Below are 22193 nucleotides of genomic sequence, written 5' to 3' on the forward strand. Positions count from 1 at the left end.
TGATTGCTGGAGTGATTGATTGCTCAGTTCATAGTGGGTGGGGCTATCCCTGGGCTGGTGGTCTTAGGTTCTATAAGAAAGCAAGTTCTGGTCTACAAAGTGAATTCCAGGACAGCCAGGGCTGTTACAGAGAAACGCTGTCTCGAAAAACAAAACAAAGTTTTAGCCTGGTGTGGTGGCACTTAGGAGGCAGAGGTAGGCGGATCTCTGTGAGTTCGAGGCCAGCCTGATCTATATAGAGCAAGTTCCAGGACAGCTAGGGCTACACAGAGAAATCTGTCTGGAAAAGAAAACAAGGCAGGCTGAGCAAGCCAGGGGAAGCAAGCCAGTGAGCAGCACCCTCCATGGCCTCTGCATCAGCTCCTGCCTCCAGGTTCCTGTCCAGCTTGAGTTCCTGTTCTGACTTCTTTCAATGATAGACAGTGATAAGGAAGTATAAGCCAAATACACCCTTTCCTCCCCAACTGCTTTTTTTTGGTCATGAGGTTTCATTAAAGCAACAGAACCCCTAAGACACTAGTCCAAACTAGCTCTGAACACTGATGCTGGGATTCTCGTGTGTAGTTAATCTCACCAATTTTACAGCATCCATTCACTTCGTAAACAAACCTCTGGGTATGGCCACGAGGGACGGCCTAGGTTTAGGTTACTCTGAGCCTCCAGCTGCCGAGCCTGCCCTTCTGTCATGGACTAAGTATTTGGATTATGAGCCCCAACAAAACCTTCCCTAGTTATGTTTGTCAGGCATTTTGCCAATGCAATGAGAAGTGGCTAACCGCTGTGTCACCGGCCAGACACCTTTGTCTGCCACCCTTGTGGGGAAGATGGAGCTGCCAACAGGATGAGGATGCAGGGCAGACCAGGAGAGCTGGATGGAGTTGGGGTGGCTCAGAAGACAGACTCCCAGCACTACCTGGTGTCTCACCAACACCTGTAACTCCAGCTCCAGAGAATTCAACGCCCTCTTTTGGCCTCTGTGGTCACCAGTGCGCGCGCGCACACACACACACACACACACACACACACACACACACACACACACACCCCACACACTTAAAAATCTGAAAAAAGTCTCAAGGTGGAAGGAACAGGAGCAGAGATGAGAAATGTGACCTTGTTGCTACAGCAGCAGACACACCAGTGCTGGAGGATACAGGTCAGAGCAAGTGGCTTCCAGCCTGAGGATCTAGACAGGGGTTCTCAACCTGTGGGTCACAACCCTTGGGGGTGAATGACCCTTTCACAGGGGTTGCATTTCAGATACTTACAATTCATAATAGTAGCAAAATTACACTTACGAAGTAGCAGCAAAAATAATTTTTATGGTTGGGGGTTGGTAAGTATTTTTGGTTCCCCAGTAATTGGTTTCTCTGCCGATTCAATGAGCCAAGTCAAGCTGAATTTAAAAGCCCAGATTAATGAGCATTGGGTTCCCTGGTGAGCTCGGGGTGGGGGAGGGGGAAATCCCGCGGCAGGTCTATGAACTGGAGCTCCAATACCCTGCAGGTGCAGTGTGAGCAGCTGGGGGGGGGGGGCACTGGGTTCGCTTTCTGAGGGGCTGAGGCAGAGCCCCATGAGGAGCTGTATTAAGGGGTCGCAGCGTTAGAAAGGTTGAGAACTGCTGTTCCAGAGCCGACAGCCTTCAGAACCTGGACCAGAGCGTGAGCTTCTGTACCTGGCAGCCTCCCTGTGCCTCAGGCAGTCGGGGCCCTCATGGGAAACGAGTGGGGTGGACTTCTTGTGACCTAGACCAAGCTAGTTCTCAATCCTGATCCTCCTGACTCCACCTTCTGAGTACTGGGACTAGGTGTGCCACCAACCTGGAGGGAGTGTGTGGTGTGCGCATGCACGCCTCTGCCCATGCACACGGGCTGGAGGACGATGTCAAGTGTCCTGCTCCATTTGTCTTACTCCTTGAGACAGGGCCTCACCAGCTTCTACGTGGGCGCTGGGATTTGAACTCAGGTCCTCATGTTTGCACGCCAAGTGTTCTGAACCATCTCTCCAGCCCCTAATGTGAACTCCATACATCTTTAGTACACCTACTTCTTTTAAAAAAATATTTATTTATGTGTACGGGTGCTTGGCCTGTACGGGTGTGTGTGCACCACCTTTGGTCTGGTGCCCAGGAGGCCAGAAGAGGGTGTCCAAAGCCTTGGATCTGGAGTTACAGAAGTTTGTGAGGTCCCATGCCGGTGCTGAGAACAAAGCCAAGTTTTCTGCAAGAGCTCTTCACCCCAGATCGTCTCTCCAGGTCCTGGGGCACCTGTTCTTCCTGAGACCCATCACTTGAGGTCAAGTGTGGACTCTCACCTGCCCAACAGTTCCAGTTTCAGGCTATGGATGGCCTCTGCAGGTACCAGGCCAAGGGCAGCAGCCTCCTCACGGAGTGGGTCTGGATGGCCCTTTTCTTTCCCTTCATGCAGGCTCACTCTGCAGCCCCGGTGAGCCGGACCCTCCTGCTTCCGCTCCTGGGTGCAGCCTCTTCGCTCAGACAGGCCCCACCCACTCTGACCCAGCCCAGCAGCAAGGTCACACACCAGCCCCTCTGAAGCACTTTTATTTCACATCTCCCGTGGAGCTTTGCTGGTCCCAGGCTGGTGGCCTGTGTGTCCAGGGAGGGGGCGGAGCCTGAGAGAAGGGAGCTGAACTCTGAAGGACCCAGGCTGTCACGGGCTGCAGAGGCGCTCCAGGGACTGTGCCACCTGCCCCTAAAGGTCCGGAGTCCCTGGCTCCTTGCATGCCACAGGGTAGGCAGCCCTAAGGCACAGTGGGCAGAGCCGTGTGAGCTACACTCAGGCTTCCCACTCCTGGCCCGTCTTCAGCCGGCAGCTGTGATCCTGTAGGAAGCTCCAACAACGTTGGAAGGTTCTCTGGCCACATGGCCGGTTCTGGGGGGCATTCGGGAGGGCAACCCATGCCCTCCGAGTCCACTGTCCATTGGCCAGGGTGGATCACAGCAGCCAGGAGTGGCCCACCCACGTCCAGGTTACAAAGTGGGAAAGAGTTAATACAAAAGCCCTGACATACACATATAAAATAACAGTTTGGTCCTCCATTAAGGCTGTTATGACTGAAAAGTTATGTAAACCACGAACGGAGAAACAGTTACTAAGTACAAAGGGCACCGCTGTGCAGGTTGGGGCTCCCGGCCAGCAGCCCCCAGCCTTCACACACACACAGCTGGTGCCCACCTCATCCTCCTGGGCACTGTTCATTCTGGATCCTTCTCAGAGTGCGAAGGGCCAGCCCCGCAGCTGGGGCACCCAGATCTGGGGTTCTAGGACATGCAGACTGCCCGTCACGGTCCTCAGCCATTGGCCTGGCTGGAGCTGGGGGGCAGGCAGTACGTAGGGGGGTCCGAGTACCTGCGCTTGGCTTCAGGGAGTCCGACATCGTGGTCCAGGGACTCCAGGGTGCCCTGCGACGGCAGGTCAGCCCCGGGGGCAATGTATACAGAATGTACCTGGTCCTGTCGGCGGGCAGGTGGCTCTCGGCGCCTTACTGGAACAGCGGCCTCCCGGAGAGCAGGTGACCAGTTGGTCAGGAGCGCGGGCAGGCCCGGCGGGAGCTTGATGTTGGCCATGGGCATGATGGGATTCCTCCGCGGCGTCTTCACTCTGACCGTGACGAAGGATGTCGGCCTTCGGCGTGGAGGGGCTGTGGCCGCGGGGAGGGGGCTCGGGGTGGGCACACTGGGGCAGGGGAGAGCAGGTGCGGGGGGCCCTTCGAGAGACAGACTTGGGGTTACTGCAGTGGGGGTGTGGGTGGACTCCCGACCTGGGCCTGCCGCAGAGAGGAGGTGTCATCGAATGCCACCTTCACACTCACCTTCCACGGCCCCCCGAGCGCCCCTCTCCTCCAGCAGGCTCTCGGTGCTGGCCGACGTCTCCGAGTCCAGGTTCTCCTCATCAGAGCCCCGCGGGTCCAGCTCCGGCAGCCGGTATGTGATGTCCTCCCTGCGGATGGGGGCACCATATTCAAGGCCATTCCCACCAAGAGACTACCCCCAAAGAAGCAGTCTGGCTCCTCCTGGCCCCTCCCTCACGCCAAACACAGCAGTCAGTGGTGCCCTTGGCACCGGCACCAACGCCACAACCAGTTTGGCCTTAGGGCGCCTGCCCAGAGTCGGTGAGTGTGAGCGGGAGTGGGTGCATGACACTTGCTTCTCCTCCTTGATGGACTGGATCCGCTCCATGAGGATCTCCTTCTCTCGGTCCTCGTCACCACCTGCCGCCTCCTCGGGAAGGGCCTCCAGCTCCTCCAGGCTGCTGTCCTGCATCACTGGGGTCCTGGGGCTTTTGGTCTGAAACAGAAGAGGCAGATCTGACCCAGCGCTGGAGGGCGGAGTGCAGGCTGTGGGTGGGGCCTAGTGCTTGGACCAAGTGTGGGGGGGGCAGCAGCTCTAGGTTAGTTGTGAGGTAGGTCCACTCCAGGGCTCTGCGCCTGGAGTTCTGCAGGAATCTAGTGGGACCAGGGGCCAGCATGCAGTTCCAGGAGGTTAGGACATGCTCTATGCTACAGCCAAGACTACCCAGTGTGCACCTGGAGACATGCAGCCGGCCACGCAATTCGTACATACCCGGACCCCCTCATAGGGAGACGAGAACCCCAGTTTGAGAGGCCACAGCTGGGGGAGAAATAGCATAGGTGAACAGGTGTGCTGGGCCTGCCACACAGGCACGGACAGGACCGGACCAGCAGCGGCAGCAGGTGAAGACCCGAGGGCTCCCAGGGGGGCCCAGGACCTGCCCCTCCCCCAGCAGCTGAGTGGGCACTTCTGTGATGGGAACTCCTGGGCATTATGTTCCAGCAAGAAGGAAACCAGGCCAGGCTCGTGTCTGAGCAACAGAGGGACAACCTGCGTCTGCTGAGTGGAGGTAACCGGTTGGTGCCGGCAGGGCTCTGCTCCACTTGCCCACAAGGCCACAGCCTATGGCCTGAACCCCAGCCCAGGCACACAAGGCCACAGCCTATGGCCTGAACCCCAGCCCAGGCACACAAGGCCACAGCCTATGGCCTGAACCCCAGCCCAGGCACACAAGGACCAGCCCAAGGCCAGCACTCACAGCATTCTGCCGCAACAGCGAGAGCCTTCGGAATGCAATGCTCTCGGCCGCCTCCAGCTGGTTGATCTCCTCCATCTTCATCTTGTACTTCCTCATCTGCTCCTTGATGAGCATCTCCACACACCTGTGCGCAGACTCGGTCAGTCCCTGTCCAGTGGCTGGGGAAGGCAGTTCCAGAGAGCAGCCAGGGCCAGGACCCTGGGATACCCTGTGACCTCAGGGGGCTCAGTTTGCCTCTCTGAACCGAAGATTTCCTGTCACTGGTCTCTGACAGCACCCAGGGCAGGAGGTAAAAGGTTGGTGCAGGTTGGCAAGAACAGAACCCCAGTCGCCGGCACAGTGGGACCACTTTTAACTCATAGAAAAGGATGGGTAAAGAAAGGCCAGCAGCCTGCCCTCGTCAGCATGCAGCATGCCCCACAGCTCTACAAGCCCACTCTGACTCCTCTGGTGCCCACTCAAGGTCAGTACCAGAGGGGCTCAGCTCAAAACCAGCACGAGTGAGGAGAACGGCAAGTCCTCAGGCTGTAAGGTCCCAGTCAGATTCCCTCCTCGGACCAGAGGACACAGGAAGTGAGTCTGTGTCTGTTCCGCCACCGCCCAATGGCGCCTTCCTCACCCACAACACTTGGCCAGGAGCAAGGCTGGGGACCACAGAGGGCTCCTCCTCAGTCTCACTTTAAGAAAGCTGCCAAGGGTGAAAGGTCAAAGGTTCTCCTCCTGGCAGGTTTGTTTGTTTTCACTGGGGGTGGGTGGGGGTCCAAGGTCCACATGCATGCCAGACAAGAGCTCTACACAGAGCCACACTCTAGCCCATCAGAGTTCTGAAGAAAACGATGGAGAACTGCCTGTCCACCCAAAGGTGGACACAATGCTCCATGGCTGCCTTTCCCCATCAGGGGGCTAGGGGTCTCGCCCCTTGAATGCTTCTTGAGGGACCCAGAGCAAGATCTTCCCTGAACAGGGAGACGTGTGGAACCCTGCCTGCATTGGGGTGCTTCTGGAACCCCAGCTCCACTCACTTCAAATCCACCTTTTGTTACGTGTTAGGTTTTAGTTAAAAGTGGGTTTGCTACAGCATGCCTGAGTGTGCCTGCAGGGGACACACAGAACCCTGCTTCCAGCTCTCAGCATCACAGAAAAGGAAGAGAGGGGCGTGTGTGTGCGTGTGTGTGTGTGTGTGTGCGTGTGTGTGCGCGCGCGCGTGTTGGGGAGGTGAGGCAGGGCTGCTGAAGAAACCTAAGGGGCCACCGTAAAGACAGCTCAGAGGGTAAAGGCATTTGCTGCCAAGCTGGATGACCCGTTTAATCCCTCAGCCCTACACGGAAGGAGAGACCCAAGCCCAGGAAGCTGTCCTCTGACTTCCACACGCATAGGTACGTGTGTCCTCCCCTCAGCTTCCTGAAGTGCTCTCTGACACCCCTGGGAACCCTGTCTGCTTACTTTCCAAGCACCCACGATGGAGGGAGGCTATGTGGGTTTGAAGGAGCTCATGCTAGATCTTGGGGACAGTCACGCTCCGTAGCTGACCTGGAACTCCAGATCCTCCTGCCTCAGCCTCCCCACCACGATGATGATGGACACCCCAGCCATTAAGCAGCTGTGGGTCTGGGGCCAGGGACTCACGTGGTGATCTTTAGTACATCCTTCATGCTGGTCAGGGGGTCCGAGTTGTCAGGGCAGCGTAGCAGGCAGGGCGCAAAGATGATAGCCAGAGCTCCTGGCGACATGCGGTTCACATCCTCAAGCAGGGCTACCCTGTAGGGCCAACAGTTAGGAGGGACCCCTCCCGCACCCGCTCTGACCCCAACGTCAGGTTCCTGTCTTGGTATCAGTGGCCAGGACATGCAGCGGGGTCACAGGGCAGAGTCATCTTGACTCCTGGGGGGAGGGAGGGAGGACACTTGCTTGACAAGGTGGAAGATGAGTCTCTCCAGAGAGGTGTGGTTGGCCTCAGGCAGGTGGTCCAGGACTGCATAGATGGCAGCCAGTTGTTCTTGCTTCTCTGGAAGCTCTGGGGAGGCCAGGGTTATCAGTCCTGGGTGGCACCAGCCATGCCCAGTCCTCCTTGCCCATGCATTTGGGGTGCACCAATGCCCTTCACGTGGGGCGTAGGTCCAGAGGGAAACAACCAACCCAAACTGTGGGCCCCAGCAGGAGCAGGCCCTGCTCTAGGCCTCATCCCTTTCTCCGTGGCTCACCAACAGCCCTGAGGAAGTCTCCGTACTGGGCAAAGGTCATGAGGGGCTCGGGCAGCTCCCTTAGCCACTGCTTCAGGACCCCGGTGATGGCGTGGATGGGGAAGTCTTCCAGCTTGACTGCGGCAGGGTCTGCAGGACAGGGACAGGTGAGCAGTGTGTGGGTGCTGACAATGTGTGGGTGCTGACCAGTGGGTCGGTCCAGTTGGGCCTGCTCCAGCGCTCACCTGTCTGCAGTGCCTGCCGCAGTTCCCGGGTCCGGTTGGCAGCGCCCGATTTGCGGTAGAGGCCCTCGGTGTACAGGCCATGCATCTCCACATGTTCTAGAAGCTTCTCCAGAACGACGGGCACGGAGGCCTTGTCACTTGTTAGGCTGTCCACACACACCCCGAAGTGGCCTGGCTCGGCACCCGGCTCACTCTACGGTTGGGGTGGAGAGTCAGGTCTGGGGGCGCTGTCCCCGGCCCACTCCATCCCTCCCTGCCACTCTGTTCTCCAAGGCTGCTGGGCATGTGGGCTCCCTCCACGCAGCACCCGTGGGCTGGGCGGCCCTTCCTGCGGAGAGGGCGCCCCAGCTTCACAGCCCTCTAACGTGGGACCCCACACCGTCCCGCAGTTGAGGGCCTTCCTCTGCCAGGTCCAGGACTCTTCAGCAGGGGTTAGGGTCCTGCCTGGGAGTCTCAGTCCTGGGAATGGACATGCATCCTGCAGGAGAACCAGAGGCCACAGCCCTCCTGCCACGTCCCTGGGAGCCCTGGATGTAATGTTCTAGAAAGTTCCAGGTTTAAGCATGCTCACCTTCCTCCTTCCCGTGTAGGAGCAGTAGCTCTGAATCTTGTGCACGCATTTTTTGTGGCAGGTCATCTTGCACACTAGGGCCAGAGTGGAGGTTACACAGGACCCAGTTCCTGAGAACACCCACTCACCGTCTGGGGACCGTGACTGCATTCTAAACCACAGGGCTACACTCTGCCCCGATTTCCATAAGACGGGTGGGTGGTAACTGGTGGTCAGGAGGGGCCTAGGCCTTGGTCATACTGGAGGCCCCTTGGGAACTCTGCCTAACAGTGGCCAAATGATGCTCTTTCTTCAACTACACTGGTCCCCAGACTGTGACGCCAGCTAAGATCTAGGGAGGTGAGACCAGCACTGCCAAGGTGTAGATGCCTGTGTGTGTGTGTGTGTGTGTGTGTGTGTGTGTTGGGGCCCCCAGTCCTGAGCCCAGAGGGGCTGAAGAGACCCAGGACACCGGGTCAGGAACCAGTGGGGCCTGACTGCACAACCAGGCGGCTCTGGGCTGTGTCCTGGCAGGCCTTAGAGGGACAGATGGGGTCTGTGAAGTGCTGGAGGGAGCAGCACGCACCACGGTACAGGGGCATGGCGCCGTGACTGTCACATGACCGGCCTCTGCGGGTGTGTGTGCGGGCATGTGTGGAGAAGAACCTGCTGATGAGCAGGCATGCTGAGGAGCAGGCAGGAAGACGAGGAAGGGGGCGGGGGCAGGGCACCCATGTGGCCAGGCCAGGGTGACGCTCACCACTGCACAGCAGGGCCTTGTCCATGAGCCAGATGTAGGAGAGACACTGCTCACACGACTGCGGGATGTTCACCTGGTAGCTGGCAAACACGTGTCCATTGTGCTCCTGGACCTGGGGTGGGAAGGGGCGGGAGGGAGGGCTGAGTGGGCGGGCGCCCTTCATGCTGCTGTCAGCAGCAGCTCCTTCCCATGGCTCCGAGGCACTGATCAGGGCTGCACACAATGAACATGTGAGCCCGTGTACACATGCATGCACTCACATGCATACGGCTACTCACAGCACGCTCCCCCCTCGACTACTCACACTACACACACACACAGGTGACTACTCACAGCATACACACACACCCACTCACAGCACACTCCTGCACACACACACACACCTACTCACAGCATACACACACACCCACTCACAGCACACTCCTGCACACACACACCTACTCACAGCATGCTCCAGCACACATGCACACACAATCACACGACTATTCTCAGCTCACTCCTGAACACACTCACACACATGACTACTCACAGCACGCTCCTGTTTCCGCTTCTTCTTCTGGGCTTTGCTCTGCTGAGAGAGCGAGAGAGAGAGAGAAAGAGGGAGAGATGAAGCCCATGTGGGGATGACTGGTCAGCCCGACTGTCCCCAGGAATAGCCCTGTCCTCAGAAAGGAGGTGGGGAGCACGTGCCCCCCCTCATCTGGTAACGGAAGGCACCCTCCCCCCCACAGCCTGCTCAACAGAGCAGCACTGGGGCCATGGCTGACCAGGGAGACGATGGTGCCACCGGCGGTGGGGCTGGGCGGATGGGGCTGGGCCAGGTGGTGGGCAAGGCCGGAGAGGGATGCGTGCGACCAAACGGGAGGAGCTGGGCCAGGAAGACGGTGGGAGGCACAACTAGCTGCTGCACCGGGAGGACCCGGATGGGGTGGGGCTAGGGGAGGTGAAGCCACCTACCTTGGTGGGCTCGAAGTCGGTCTTGGTGTAGCTGCGGGTGAACTCATCCAGCAGCGACTGGAAGACATTGAGGACCAGGTTGGTGTCCTTCTCCCCACGCTCGGCAGCCAGGTTGCTGACGACAATCTGGTAATTCTCCATGAGGTCCTTGTAGCCTACGTGGATCTTCCCGTTCTGCCGGAACATGAGAGGTGTCCCCACGGCCCAGACACGGGGCTGTGGGGTGGGGCTGGGGGAGGTTTGGGCAGCGGGGCTGGGGTCCACGCACAGGCACAGAGTACATGGTCTTAATGTTGCTCCTGAAGCGCTCAGTGGCCTCGATGAACAAGCTCTCGATGGGCGTCTTCTGTGAGCGGAGGTCGTTCACCTGCAGGAGACGGTGGTCAGGGCCGCTCACACTTCATCAGTGCCAGCTATGAGACCCAAGGCAGCTGGAAACCTCTAAACAGAGGACGGACGGGCCGGACAGGTAGCCGAGGAGAGCTGGTCCCCAGGTCATCAACACAGGAGTGACCCAGCGGAGCTCCTGTCCTACATGGCCACTCTAGCCCGCAGGGCATCACGCACACACGCATTTGTGGGTGACGACAGGGTGGGGTTGTGTGGGCTTCATAATGCTTGGAGGGGACCAAGGCCTCAGACAGGCGAGGTGCGCTGTCCCACTCAGCCGAACTCTAATTCTTCAGAGAGTGTTTTTTTGGAATAGCTGTAATCCTCCTGCCTCAGTTTCCCAAGCAACTGCAGCTGTGGATCTCGAGCAGGAACAGCAGGATGAATGCACCGTGCAGCAGAGCCTGAGCACTCGGAACACGAACTCCTATGAGTACTCCGTGGCCCTTTCCCTGAAGCCCCAGGACAGCACAGTCAGAGTGCAGCATGGCTTCCCCACACACCCAGGAGCAAGAGCCACCAATGTTTGCAACACAGACACTGACCCGGAGTCAGGAAAATGCGGACGGACACACTGTCCCCCCGCGGGACGCACGATGGGTTGTGCAGGGGAACAGCTGGCTTCAGATTCAGAATTTAGAACTTCCTCCCCTCCCCTCCCCTCCCCTCCCCTCCCCTCCCCTCCCCTCCCCTCCCCTCCCCTCCCCTCCCCTCCCCTCCCCTCCCCTCCCCTCCCCTCCCCTCCCCTCCCCTCCCCTCCCCTCCCCTCCTCTTTCTTTCTTTCTTTCTTTCTTTCTTTCTTTCTTTCTTTCTTTCTTTCTTTCTTTCTTTCTTTTTAATTTTTGGTTTTTCGAAACAGGGTTTCTCTGTGTAGTTTTTTGATGCCTGTCCTGGAACTCAGTTGGTAGCCCAGGCTGGGCTGGGATTAAAGGCGTGCGCCACCACCGCCCGGCTAGAGAACTTTCTTACAATAAAAAAACAAAAAACCACACACAGTTTAGGGGCTAAGGAAATGGCTCATTGGCTGCTCTTCCAGAGGATCTGGGACGAATAGACAGACACAGACACACACACAGAGACACACACACACACACACAGACACACACACACACACACACACACACACAAAGCTCATAGACACCTGTAGACTTCAGCTCCAGGGAATTTGATGCCCTCTTCTGGCCTCTGTGGGTACTGCAGGCATGTGGTGCACATGCAAAAACACCCATACTTTTTTTTTTTAATTTAAAGAAGTTTGTGTATACATACATGCATGTCACAGCATGTACAGAGGTCAGAGGATAACCTGTGGGAACTGGTTCTGTCTTCCAATGTGTGGCTCTGTGGCATCAAACTCAGGCCATCAGGCTTGGCAGCAAGCACCCTCACCAGCCCTACTCTGCTTGTTTTCTGTGGACGGATCATGTGCCCAGCTGAGTCTTCAGCTCAGCTCCTCCCTGAGTGCTGCAAAGAAGTACCTCCTGTGCTCAGCATCCCTGGACCTTTTGTATTGTTTAATCCCAATGCTGGGATTAATTTAATTAATCTAATCCCAGGCCCCAGGGATGAGCAGCCACCTCACTTCGAGTTCTCTAGCCTGGGCGTGGCTAAGAACTGGCATCCTGGGCTGGAGAGATGGCTCAGTGGTTAAGAGCACTGGCTGTTCTTCCAAAGGTCCTGAGTTCAATACCCGGCAACCACATGGTGGCTCACAACCATCTGTAATGAGATCTGGCGCCCTCTTCTGTATACATAATAAGTAAATAAATCTTAAAAAAAAAATTGTTAAAAAACAAAACAAAACTGGCATCCTAGCAGCTCACCTTGTTGAGCAGGAACTCATCCAGAAATTTGAGCTCATTGGCGTTGGTGATCTTGCGGAACACGGACTCACGCCACTTCTCCGACACTGTGATCTGGCCGACTTTGCGGTTTCGGTTCTTTTTCCCTTTCGGGGGCTTTTCACTGGCAGCATGGCGGTGCTGCTGGGTAGAAAGTGCTGCAGGGGCAGGGACAGCAGGAGGCAAGGTCAGAATGGGCACCCAGGGGCACAGCTAGGTCCACAGCCATGACCCCCAGGCCAAGTCCTCGCCCCAGGGCTCAGACACCGTCACTGGGACCTGCCAGCGGTGGGCATGGCCAGGCAGCTGATGCTGGGAGTTATGGGGGACCAACCTTCTAGACTCTTCTTCGTGGGAACTTCCTGCACCGCCTGCCCACCACTGCCCTCCATCTCCTCCACACCCTCCAGGCTGGGCTTCTTATCCTTGGCTTTGTGTAGGAACAGCCGCTTAAAGGCGGATCTGCGGGAGATAGGTGTTTCTGTTTAACTTTACATTTGTGTTTATGGGTATGCATGTGTCAGTGGGCGTCTGCCACATGAGTGCAGTGACTCTGGCTGGCCTGAATGCAGAGACCCCTCCAGGTGCTAGGACTAAAGGCCTGTGCCACCATGCTCAGCTGTTTTGGAGACAGGATCTCTAGGTACCCCAGGGTGGCCTTTGCATCCTTCGCAGCTGGTGTGTGTGTGTGTGTGTGTGTGTGTGTGTGTGTGTGTGTGTGTGTGTGTGTGTGTGAAGTGCCATGCCTCTGCTCTGCATGTTTTGTCTTTTGTTTTTTGTTTTTCAAGACAGGGTTTCTCTGTGTAGCCCTGGCTGTCCTGGATCTCACTCTGTAGCCCAGGCTGGCCTCCAACTCAAGTATATCAGCTGCCTCTGTCTCCCGAGTGCTGGGACTAAAAGCGTGCACCGCCACACTCGGCTCCGCATGAAGCGTAAGGCCCGAGAAGCAGAAGTTATACACTGGCCCCTGCACAGGAAGTCATGCTCTCATCCCAACTGAAAACAAAACGGAGGCCAGGCACGGGGCACACACTCAGAACCAGGCAGTGGGATCAGGAGCCTGGGCTGCATGGCGCTGTGTAAAGGGAGTGGAGAAAAGGGAGGGCTGAGCAGGCTGTGGCAGCTCACACATATCATCCAGCACTTGGGAGGCTGAGGCAGGAGGATTGCCACATTTGAGAAATGCTTGGATTACAGAGAAAGACTTGGTCTCAAAACACCCCAAACTGGTCGGTTCTTCTGCTACTGTGTGCCTGCTGCTCTCTTTACAGTGGCTAAATGTTTCTTTCTTAAAAACACAAAGAGAAAAAAACAAAACACAACAAAACAAAACCAACTGAAAACTGAACAGGGCCACCTCACAAAGACAACGGTTCATTGTGGAGTACTGGACAGAGGTGTAGCCAGACAGATGGCGTCTGTCTGCCCAAGCAGAGGAAGATGGCGCGCAGGGCTGGGCCTGCCCCTCGTCCCTCTAAAGAATTGCAGAAGGGTTGGGGAGAAGGCACAGTGGGTAAAGCATTTGCCACCAAGCCTGACAACCTGGGTCTAGTCTGGGATCCGTGTGGTAGAAGGAGAGAACCAACTCCAGCAAGTTGTTCTCTGACCTCCACACACACGCCATGGAACATACATGCATGTGTGCGTGCACACAGACAATATAAATGGAAATAATCTAAAATAAAATAATGAAATGAGTTCCTGCCCCCGATGGCTTTCACAGACACAGCATGAGAAGAAAGCCAGAGAAACGAGGACAAACTATTAACAGTGCTGCGGGATACTGTAGGGGACCAGAAAGTTATCTTGGGCCATTATCTCAGACTCTGACTGGGATCTGGTGCAGGAAAAGTCTTTGTATTTGTGACCAACTGAAGGAATACAGGATGAGATATGAATCAACCAATGCAACACAAATCCAATGCTAAGTATTAGAAGACAAAACAGAAGAGCCTGAGGGCGTGGTCAGGGGTGGAGCCCCTGCCTAGGATCCCCCAGTGAGGGGCTGGGGGCGTGGCTCAGGGGTGGAGCCCCCGCCTAGAATCCCCAGTGAGGGGCTGGGGGCGTGGTCAGGGTGGAGCCCCGCCTAGAATCCCCAGTGAGGGGCTGGGGGCGTGGTCAGGGTGGAGCCCCGCCTAGAATCCCCAGTGAGGGGCTGGGGGCGTGGTCAGGGGTGGAGCCCCGCCTAGAATCCCCAGTTAGGGGCTGGGGGCGTGGCTCAGGGGTGGAGCCCCGCCTAGAATCCCCAGTGAGGGGCTGGGGGCGTGGTCAGGGTGGAGCCCCGCCTAGAATCCCCAGTGAGGGGCTGGGGGTGTGGTCAGGGGTGAAAGAACCATTCTAGAGAAATCTAGTAAGGCTGTCTGAGCACACCACCTTCATGAAGTTGTCAAGGTCTGAGGATCCAGCATGGTCCCAGAGGCAGGAGAGGGCAGGAGGTCCTTTAAATCTTTGTGTCTTATTTTTTATTTTATTTTTGGGTTTTGAGACAGGGTTTCTCTGTGTAGTTTTGGAGCCTGTCCTAGATCTCACTCTGTAGACCAGGCTGGCCTCGAACTCACAGAGATCCACCTGGTTCTGCCTCCCAAGTGCTGGGTATGTGCCACCGCCACCCTGAGTGTTTTGTTTTTTGAGATAGAGTCTTCATAACCCAGGACAACTTCAAAATTTAAACAGTGGCCACCCTCCTGCCTCAGCCTCCTCAGGGCTGGGATCACAGGTGTGTCCAACGAAGCCTAGCCGGGATCTGGTGTTGATTTCATGGGGGTAAAAATGAAGGGCTTGGCATAGTGGCGCACGCTTTTAATCCCAGCACCTGGGAGGTGGAGGCAGGGGGATCTCTGTGAGTTCAAGGCCAGTCTGGTCTACAGAGCGAGTTCTAGGGCAGCCAGGGCCACATAAACCCCATCTCAAAATAAATAAATAAACGGAGGTGGCTGGGGAGATGGCTCATGGTAAAGTGCTCTCTGCAAGCTTGAGGACCTGGGTTTGGATCAAGTGCACCCATGGAGAGCTGGGCTGGGGCACACACATGTGATCCCACTCCTGGGAGTGGGGGATAGCAGATTCTGGAGTTTGCTGGCCAGCCAGCCTAAAGGAATCCATGACCTCCAGGTTCAGTGAGAGACCCTGCCTAAAAAACTAAGATGCAGAGTGTGGTGGTTTGAATAAGAATGGCCCCACAGTTTCATATACTTGAGTGGTTAGTCACCAGGGTGTGGATGTTTGGCAAGGATGAGGAGGTGCGGCCCTGTTGGAAGAGGTGTGCCAGGCCAGGCCCAGCGTCTCTGCCTGCTCTTAGCTACTGCTCTAGCGCTGTGCCTGCTGCCGTGACTATGGCACTAAAACCCTTAAACACCACAGCCAGCCCCAAACTAGATGCTTTCTTGTACAAGACCGTTTCCTCGCAGCAGCAGAACAGTGACTGAGACAGAAAGTAGTAGAAAAAACACTGATGCCAGCTCCTGTCATCCATCTGTGGAATCGGAGCAGATGACCTGGCCTGGCTGTGGTTTCCTGAGACATCATTACAACCTAGTGGCCACCTTGGTGCTTGAGGTGGTCCTGAGCCAAGTGGGAAGGGTCAGTGGGTAGGTGTTCAGTAAGGTTGTCTGGGACTGTGCCTCAAGCAATTGCTGAGCCCAAATGTGCCTCATCAATGCGATCAGCTTAAGGGAGCTGTGGCCGGGCCTGGGCCTGTGTCTCTAGAGGGTAAGTATACCCCATCACTTACTTAGAGTCACCCTGGGAGCCTGGAGACAGGCCTGCATCAGGACCAGCTGACACATCTCCCGACTTCTTCTTGTGGATGGCTGGCTTCTTGGTGCTCGGCTCCCCATCGATTTCAGCTGGATTCTGCAAGGAAGAGGTGCAGGAAGAGAGCTGGTGTGAGAGCCACAGCCAAGGCCAAACCTCCCTGTGCCCCCACACCAAGTCCACTGTGAGTTTTCTATCTTAAAGATTTTATATTTTGGTTTTCGAGACAGGGTCTCTGTGTAGCCCTGACTGTCCTAGAACTCACTCTGTAGACCAGGCTGGCCTCAAACTCAGAGATCCACCTGCCTCTGCCTCCCAAGTGCTGGGGTTAAAGGTGTACACCACCAGAAACTGGCAAAGTTTTTAAATTTTTAATTATGTGTGTGTGTGTGTGTGTGTGTGTGTGTGTGTGTGTGTGTGCAGGAAAGTACACGTGTGGGTGCTCACAGACGGCAGAGGTAGAGCCCCCAGAGATGGAGTTACAGAATGTTGTGAGCCTGATGGGCTAGGAGCATAACTTAGGTCATCTGCAGGAGCAGCAAGTGTTCTTAACCATGAAGACACACCACTAGCCCCTTGTTTCACCTTTAGAGAAAGGTGTCGGGCTGCTATGTAACATCCCATGTGGCTGAGGCTGGTGAGTACACAAGACCCTCCTGCCCCTGCCTCTCAGGCATCACAATGACAGGTGTGCACTATCAGGTTCCCTCAGCAGTGTGTGTATATACGTGTGTGTGTGTGTGTGTGTGTGTGTGTGTGTCTGTCTGTCTGTCTGTCTGTCTGTCTGTCTGTCTGTGTCTGTGTATCTGTATGTCAGGGCGTTGCAGCTTTACCTGTACCTTGACTGGGCACAGCTTGGAGACATCGCCGGTGGAGGAGGAGATGCGCCTCTCTCTGTGAGACCACAGACCACAGAGTTACTGACAGGCACCATGCACAGGGTCCCAGTGCAGTGGCTCTCACTCGGTGGGGTTGCCCTCGTCCATCCCAGCAAACATTCACAGAGCAGACAGACAGGAGGGCTATCCCCACTGCTTCACCTACCCCTGTTCCATCCATCCTCCCACACATCCACCTGCTCATCACCCATCTGTCCATCACCTCGGGACCCAATCAATCTGTTCTTCCATGTAACCATCTCTCCAACACCCACCTATCCACCTGTCCATTCCTCTTTCTATCCTGACCCGTCATCTGTTGACCTGCTCACCTGTCACATCCACCTACCACTGACCTGACAGGCTACTGGCACATAATGGGAGGGGCCAGTGATAACATTCAACATTCTGGTACAGGGTATCCCCACAATCAACTCCCGGCCTCAATCCAGCAGTACCACAGTCAAGAAGTCCTGTGTAGGTGGCCTGCCTCCCACTCCACACTCCCTTCCTCCAGCCCAGCACAGGTCCCAGGGGCTAGAGATGTGTCCCTGAGATATCAGCTCACACAGATGCAGGCAGAGGTACCTGCCTCTTATCCTCTAAGTCAGGGGTGAAGTTCTGTGAGCTGCAGTCACGGAAGGGGAAACTGAGTCCCAGGGATCAGGGAGGGAAGGAAGACCCACAGAGGCCTGGTTTCTACAGCCAGTCCTGTCACAGACTGCGTGGCAGGGGCATTATTTTTGCAGTGCTGGGGATGACTAGCGCCTGACGCATGCTCAGTGAGCTCCTTGTCAAACCTCACTCCAGCCTGAACGCTGACCTGCTCCTGCCCCTCGCTTTCTACTCACAGGGCACATCCCTGACTGGCAAGCACAGTCGCGCGTGTTTATGGCCCTGGGGCTCTGAGCTGGTGCTGCCCACCCTGGTGCCCTCAGCCCTGCACAGTGGGTAGGCTTACTCTGTGGGAGTCAGGGCCGCCTCTGCAGCCCGGTACTTGTCACTCAGGTCCAGGGATTGGCTCAGCATGGCGCCGGTGCCTCCAGTGGCTATCAGCTTCTTGCCCCGCCATATCTCCACGGCGGTGGCCAGCCGCTCTGTGTCCTGGTGTTGGTACCGTTGGATCTGGGTGGAGCCACTGGGACTCTCGGGCTTGTCCTGAGCCTTGGGGCTGTTCCCACCCTTGGCCTTATCCTTGGGGGACTCGGGGGTGCTGCTGGGGACCACTGGGGTGACCCTAGTGTCTAGGGCCAGACTAGTGGGCCGCTGCACAGGACTGGGACTGGGGCTCCCAGGTGGGGCTCCCACAACCTGCACCTGCTTTAGAGGAGAGTGGGCCGTGGCCTCAGTCCATGTCCCCGAGGGCAGTCCATCTTCCCTGTGTCCCTTTGTGTCCTCAGGGAAGCTCTCCCTTGTTTCCAGGCTGGCCCTTCTGGAAGGTTCTCTGAGGGTGCCGCTCTCCTCCTTGCAGGACTGGATGTGTTTGTTCTGCAGCTCAACGTGTTCCAACCCTCGCTGCCGCCGTGACTCGCGCTTCTCCCGGCTGCTGGGGACTTTCTCATGGCTTTCTGCTGGCACTGATTTTTGGGTTGGGGCCCCCTTGTCCAGGCTGGGAGCCTCCTTCTTAGGTGAGGACGTGCCAGCTGGGGACCTGTCATCCACCCGGGTTTCGGCCTCCACGCCCAGACTCTCCAGCTCCCTGGGCTGCTCCACTGGCTGCCCAGACAGCTGTTCCACGGTGGCCGCGGGGCCCAGGCTGCCCGCTGATGTCTCTGCTGCGGCTTCTCTGGCTTGCTCCTCTGCCTTCCGCTTCTCCGACATCATCTGGCTGAAGCTAAGAGGAAGGAAGGTGTGACGCAGGGTCTGAAGTGAACACCCGAGTGACTTCTGGAGCTCAGAGGGCTGAGGTTCACTAGGCCCCACCTGCAGAGACCCAGCCAACATCCGCTGGGAAGTGGAGGTCTCCCAGCAGCAGGGCTGGGTGCTCCGGATGGTGCCCAGGAGGGAGAGGCATTTGAGTTGGTGCCCGGAGCCCCTCCACCAGGCCTGCATCACCTCCTCTGGGCGGCAGGTGGAGGAAGCCCTTCTCCCTCATGTGCCTACAATGGCTTGTTTGTAGCCAGGCCTTCCCCACCTCCTTGCACCCTGCCTGAGGCCCCCAGTTCTACCCTGAGGCTGGGTGCTAATGATCTGGAGCAGCTCTTCAGGGAGTGCTCCCCGGGCTTTTAGAGTGCTCCCAGGTGGGAATCTCTGCTCTACTCACCTCCTGCGCTGCAGATGGCCACGACAGAGGCTCTGGAGGCGGATGATACGACGCCTCTGCTGGTGGTAGGCCCGACGCTGCAGGTAGCCCCTCCAAAGGGCCTGCAGGTACACAGCAGCCTGCGTCCTCTCCAGAGCTCGGCGCACGCGGTACGACCGCCAGCAGGCCTGGATGGCCAGGGCAGCATGCTTCATCTGCAGGAAGTGCCTGCGTTCCAGCACCATACGGAACCAGCTCTGCAGCAGCAGGATCCTGCGCAGGACCTCACCATGCAACCTCTCCTGCAGGGCCTGCCGCTCTGTCTCCTTCAGGAAGACCTGTGGGCAGGGGCATGGGTGGGTCGCCTGCAGAGCCTGTGCAGCAGGGGCCATGCAGCCACCCAAGTCAGGAGCGACAGCTGCAGCTTCAGTGACCTGAGACTATGCCGCTTTTGCCAAACAGGTTCTCATGTAGCCCAGGCTGGCCACAAACTCACCATGTAGCCAAGGCTGGCCTTGCACCCCGATCTTCCTGACTACTTAGGTGTGCTCACCAGCAGATGCAGGGATTGTTTAATATATGGAAGCAGAATTCACACAGCATAGCATTCACCCCTGTGTGCGCACAGGCCAGAGGCCAACACCAGGCAACCTCCATACCCTATGTTTGGAGACAGGGTCTCTTACTGGACCTGAAGACTCACCACTCTGGGTTACAGGCATGGGCCACCCTGCCAGTTTTTAAGTAGGGCTGGGAATCCCAACTCAGGTCCTCATCCTTGCATGGCAAGAGCGTACTAACTGAGCCATCTCCCAGCCCTTTCTTCTTGCTGTTTTGGGACAAGGTCTTGCTATGTAACCCAGGCTGGCCCGGAGCTCACAATTTTGTTCCAACCATCCAAATGCTGGGATGACAGGCGTGTGCCAGTTCCGACGTTTCATGTCAGTGGGATCACACAGCCAACAGCCTTTTACGTATGGCTGCTATCACTCAACTTGTCTCCTAGTCCATGTTATAGTATGCTGGAGTTTTGTTCCTTTTTGTGGACAGGCCACTTTCTGCTTACCCAGGCTGAGGGGCATTTGGGCTGTGTACACTTTCTGAGGGCCGTGACTAGACTAAGCATGGTGTTGAGTGTTTCTGGGTCCCCAGATGACAGTCTGGGGCTGGACCTGTCAGGGACCCGACTGCAACTGTGCAGCAGGACAGCTGAGGATGCCGAGTGACAGCCACCAGCACTCTGAGACTTGAGATGGTGTCTGGAAGGGGAGAACCAGGAAAGGAAGCGGGCCTCATGCCGACCTATGGTCTGAGTGCCTCATCCCTCAGCATTCTTGTTTTGGAAGCTTGGGTCAATGTGTGGCCCTGAGCTGAGGGCCTTCAGGAGGTGAGTCCCAGTGGAGGGAGGTGTCATCTCCATTGCTGCCAGGGAAGAGATTAAATGTGGTTCTCATGAGACTTGCTGGCTCTCTGTAGACTGAGTGGGTCTGGTAGAGCTGGCCTGGGTCCTGGCCATCTACCCACTTCCTGTCCTGTCATGTGATCCTTCCCACGTGTCCCCATCTTCTGATGTTAACTGGAGTGAAGGAAAAAGTGGTGCCCGGCTCTCCAGCTCCCAGAACAGGGAGTTCCAGAGACTCTGCGCTAAGCCCTCAGCCTCGGGTATCCCGTCCTCGTGACAGAGTTTCTCTGCCCAGACCCTTCAGAGCAGTGTGGGGTACTGAGGGAAGTGTGAGGTGCTGCATGGGTGCAGTGGGTGTTGAATGGCGGCCGGGTGTGGCAGTACTCACCTTCGTCTTCCCGATCTGGTAGTTCCGGCCATCGACCTGCAGCTTCTCCAGCAGGGCAGCGATGGCCTCCCTGCAGGGCTGCACATCCTTGGGCAGCAGGACCTGGAACTGCTCCGTGAAGTCCTGGCATGTGGTAGGGAAGGACAGTGTAAGCACCTTGGAGGCTGCAGTCACTTCATGGCAGGGCCAGGTCCCTCCCTTGTGTTTTGGTGCCAAGGCACCTGGGACCATGTGAGGTGACACAGCTGGGATGGACCTCAGGCCCACGCCACCCCAAACTTACTTTCTGAAGCTCAAACTTGGTTTTCTTTTTGTTGAAGACCTATCCTTAAATTCGTGTGTGAATGTGTGTGTGTGTGTGCAATGCTCATGGAGGGCAGGAGAGGGAGTCAGCTTCCCTGGGTGGAAGTCACAGGCGGTTATGAGCCCCCATATGTGGATGCACAGATGCCAACGCAAGTCCTCTGCAAGCCCAGGCTGCGCCTCTCACTGCTGAGCCATTTCTCCGGCTCTCAAGGTTGTTTTTCTGTGGTTGTTAGTCACTGGAAGCTGGGCACCGGTGACGACAGCAGACTTGGTGTGACAGTGAGAGAACAGATGTGTCTGAACACTTGGAGGAAGTGTGTTAGGAGTGTGGGCTCTCTGCCATTCCTGACGACACATGTTCACACTACCACCACAGACGAGCAACTCTCTGGCCCTGAGCCCAGTTCAACACTGTTTTTTGTACGCTGGCTTGGTCATGATGTTTATCATAGAAACAGAAATGTGACTATGACAGAGCTGGTCTCAAGTTAATGGAGAAACAGAATAGAGTACTTTATTATCGCTTTTTTTCATTTTCATGTGTGTATCATGTTTTTGGGTGTGTGTGTGTGCATCCAAGTGCAAGAGAGACCTGAGACTGTTGTAGGGAGCCAAACTCCCGGGCTTGCCCACCTTATTCTCTGAGGCAGGACCACTCAGTCAAACCCAGAGCTCACAGATCAGCTTGTCTCAATAGGTTACTCTGGGATCCCCCATTTGGGCTTTCTGAGGCTGGACTTGCAGGTAAGCCAGGCTTCTATGGGTTCAGAGGCTCTGGACTTTAGCACTCACCCACCAAGCCTCTCCCAGCCACTGGGTGGCGCATTTTAGTGGTGGAAGTGGCACTGTCCTGACACACTGCAGGGCTGACTGTGCTGGAACCTGGGGCCTGGCACACGCTCATACACACACACACACACACACACATCCACTGACACACACACACATATCCACTGACACACACACACACACACACACACACATCCACTGACACACACACACACACATACACACACACACACACCTCCCAGCCACTAGGTCTTTTTGTTTTGTTTTGATAGTCTCTTTTGCAACCCAGCTGGCCTGGACATCACAGCGAGCCCCCTGCCTGCCTTCTTTTGAAAGCTGAGGTGAAAGATATGAGATGTCATGTCCACGTGTTTTAAGTAACGAAGGCTGAGGAAGGGTCCAGCCTGTTTCTGGGCACTCACAGCAGTGTTACAATTGCTGTC

At 56.5% G+C, this 22193-nt stretch overlaps 1 protein-coding gene across 40 annotated transcripts in view; it reads right to left on the reverse strand.

Annotated features, from left to right (window-relative positions):
• Window positions 1–2046: 2046 nt before the first annotated feature.
• The window catches only part of Myo9b (myosin IXB), a 93902-nt gene continuing 73755 nt past the window's right edge, over window positions 2047–22193 (reverse strand). For 5 of the 40 annotated variants that reach the window (XM_076553202.1, XM_076553188.1, XM_076553200.1 and 2 more), the window contains 21 exons: window positions 20656–20778; window positions 18887–19203; window positions 17585–18457; window positions 16579–16639; window positions 15723–15844; window positions 12327–12454; window positions 11975–12150; window positions 10030–10128; window positions 9762–9935; window positions 9334–9375; window positions 8805–8916; window positions 8066–8139; window positions 7495–7687; window positions 7271–7399; window positions 6978–7083; window positions 6696–6827; window positions 5070–5193; window positions 4583–4630; window positions 4167–4306; window positions 3832–3959; window positions 2047–3726 (listed from right to left, as the gene is read on the reverse strand). In XM_076553202.1, the coding sequence (XP_076409317.1) occupies window positions 3311–3726; window positions 3832–3959; window positions 4167–4306; window positions 4583–4630; window positions 5070–5193; window positions 6696–6827; window positions 6978–7083; window positions 7271–7399; window positions 7495–7687; window positions 8066–8139; window positions 8805–8916; window positions 9334–9375; window positions 9762–9935; window positions 10030–10128; window positions 11975–12150; window positions 12327–12454; window positions 15723–15844; window positions 16579–16639; window positions 17585–18457; window positions 18887–19203; window positions 20656–20778 (3717 nt within the window). In that variant the 3' untranslated portion in view covers window positions 2047–3310. Of the gene's footprint in view, window positions 3727–3831; window positions 3960–4162; window positions 4307–4582; window positions 4631–5069; window positions 5194–6695; window positions 6828–6977; window positions 7084–7270; window positions 7400–7494; window positions 7688–8065; window positions 8140–8804; window positions 8917–9333; window positions 9376–9761; window positions 9936–10029; window positions 10129–11974; window positions 12151–12326; window positions 12455–15722; window positions 15845–16578; window positions 16640–17584; window positions 18458–18886; window positions 19204–20655; window positions 20779–22193 lie in introns of all 40 variants that reach the window. The other 35 variants (XM_076553219.1, XM_076553214.1, XM_076553217.1 and 32 more) reach the window with 20 other exon arrangements.

Source organism: Peromyscus maniculatus, chromosome 17, assembly GCF_049852395.1.
Source record: "Peromyscus maniculatus bairdii isolate BWxNUB_F1_BW_parent chromosome 17, HU_Pman_BW_mat_3.1, whole genome shotgun sequence".
NCBI classification, from domain to species: domain Eukaryota; kingdom Metazoa; phylum Chordata; class Mammalia; order Rodentia; family Cricetidae; genus Peromyscus; species Peromyscus maniculatus.